The following is a 2,026-nucleotide window of genomic DNA, read 5'->3' on the forward strand; positions in this document are numbered from 1 at the left end:
GGGTTGCGCGCGCAGTTCAAATTACAATTGCTGTCATCGGCTGTCATCGCATGGTATAGAGGTATGGTGCTCGGCGGGGAGCTACGGCGGTGGGGCCGCCACTTCATCTTCACTTTAAACTTTCTACTAGAAAATTTGCCTAAAGTAACTAGTAACGTTTTGTGCTGTATATTATCAAGAAATTCTCTAGTAGTACTATTCTTTTTACCTGGTATTACTAAACGTTTTCCTAGTATTATAATTACGGCACTAGGAAAACGTTTCGTAGTACCAGGGACAATCTAAGCAATACTAAAGAATTTTTTCATAATATACAACACCACAAAGCTTTAGTAGCTGCTAGACAAATTTTCTCGTAAAACATTTAGAGGTTTGGAGTGTTGAGCTTCACCGACGAGTAAAGTGTGTGGCGGCAGGGGTATCGCGCCGTCATCGTCATTATCTCCAATGTCTAATTAATTCATTAGTAGTTCTCGGAACGACGTGTCGCCGTGCGCGCGGCCACTTTAAGGGGACCGTTAGGGCGCTCCAGCAGCAGCGGGCCCCGCCGGGCCCCGCTCGCCACAACATAGTCGTGTCGTCGGATTTGTCAATCATCTGTGTGGCGCGCAACGGCTCTGCTGGCGCAGCTGTGTCAGTGGCGTGGCCGCGACGTGCATCTACGGGACAGCCAGCTCTCCGCCGCGCTCCTCACCGTCAGCCCCGTGCTCAGCTACGCCACCTTTGGATCGCCCGCATCGTTTTAAACTGCGCGCGCGCTGGTCGGCTTCGTGCGCGCTGCTCTGCTGTATGCGCGCTGCTCTGCCAGGTGGTGGTGGGCCCCGCGTCGTCCGGGTTGGCCAAGAGAAAAAGTGATTTATCAGCGGGCAGCCTGGACGCGAGCGCGCCAAAATGGGGGGTGCAAGTAGTGTAATCGCGACGCGTTTCTTATATTTCTGCGCGGCGCTGTGTGCTAATGTTGCTGCTGCGGGCGAGCGAGCGAGAGAGAGAGAGAGGGAGAGAGAGAGAGAGAGGGAGCGAGAGAGAGAGAGAGAGAGAGCCTTTTGCCGTTGGCCGTACCCCACCGCTAGTCCGTAAAAGCGTAATGCGTATGTTGACTTGTGCTGTTAAACGGCCGCCTATCTCTCTCGCCATCACACACACACACACACGTGTGTAAGCTGCCGCTGTCGCTGCGCCACCTCTCCCAAAAGTTTCGCGCTCTCCTCCCGCTCACTGGTTGCGCTGATCCTGGAAGACCACTTTATCTATAGAGAGGGTTGAAAAAACCGTTTTACAAAAAAAATAAAATAGGATAAAATCATTCAACGTTTTTGAAGCTTCATTTTTACCGTATATTCTCAATATAATTTTCATTTTCTCCTGTTTTCGATTGCTTTCGGTTGTTATCAGATCGTTTTATTCCACGGCGCCCCCTTGCACGCGCACGGGGACTGCCCTCGGGACTGCACCCCGCGATGGTATCTGGGGCTAAACATTCTTGACAGTTTTGTGACACCTGAATTGAATACCCCTGGCGCGTCGCGTAGCTGTGCGCGTTTAGCGGGTCTGGTGGGGTGGTGGTGACGCCCCCTCCCTTCTCTTCTCCCGGAGGCGCGTGTTTCGTTAGTTAATGGTGGTCTCCACGGAGGAGGAGGCGCAACCTTCTGGACGGAGAGCGTCTCTCTGTTGTACAGCTAGCCAGTCCAGTCCAGAACGCGAGGCACGATCGAAAAACAGTCGAAACGTTTTCCCTCCTGAAAACACACATTGAATGATGACGATAATTGATTGACGAAAGCATATATATAAGAGACCACTGGGGATGAGAGATGTAAATGTGAGAGTGTGTTCCGGGCGCATCAGTGCTGCATTCATGCATCTGTTTTGATTTTCTCCCGCAGAGACGCTCCCCGCTCTGCCGCGTGATGAGGGGGTGGCAGCCTGATGGACTCTTTAACAACAACAAACACATCGCCGCATCAGACAGATTATGCCATTAACGGAATGTTTCACCGCACCGTACGTCCTGACCTGGTATGCGCTC

The 2,026-nt window shown here is 52.0% G+C and overlaps 1 protein-coding gene across 1 annotated transcript in view; it reads left to right on the forward strand.

Moving 5' to 3' along the window:
* LOC127748682 (gastrula zinc finger protein XlCGF57.1-like) overlaps positions 1–359 on the forward strand; it is a 3,137-nt gene extending 2,778 nt beyond the window's left edge. Inside the window, exon 3 of the mRNA XM_052265770.1 lies at positions 254–359. Coding sequence (XP_052121730.1) covers positions 254–359 — 106 coding nt within the window. The remainder of the gene's footprint in view (positions 1–253) is intronic.
* Positions 360–2,026: the final 1,667 nt, after the last annotated feature.

This window comes from Frankliniella occidentalis, unplaced genomic scaffold (assembly GCF_000697945.3).
Source record: "Frankliniella occidentalis isolate FOCC.00 unplaced genomic scaffold, Focc_3.1 Scaffold30, whole genome shotgun sequence".
In the NCBI taxonomy this organism is placed as follows: Eukaryota; Metazoa; Arthropoda; class Insecta; order Thysanoptera; family Thripidae; genus Frankliniella; species Frankliniella occidentalis.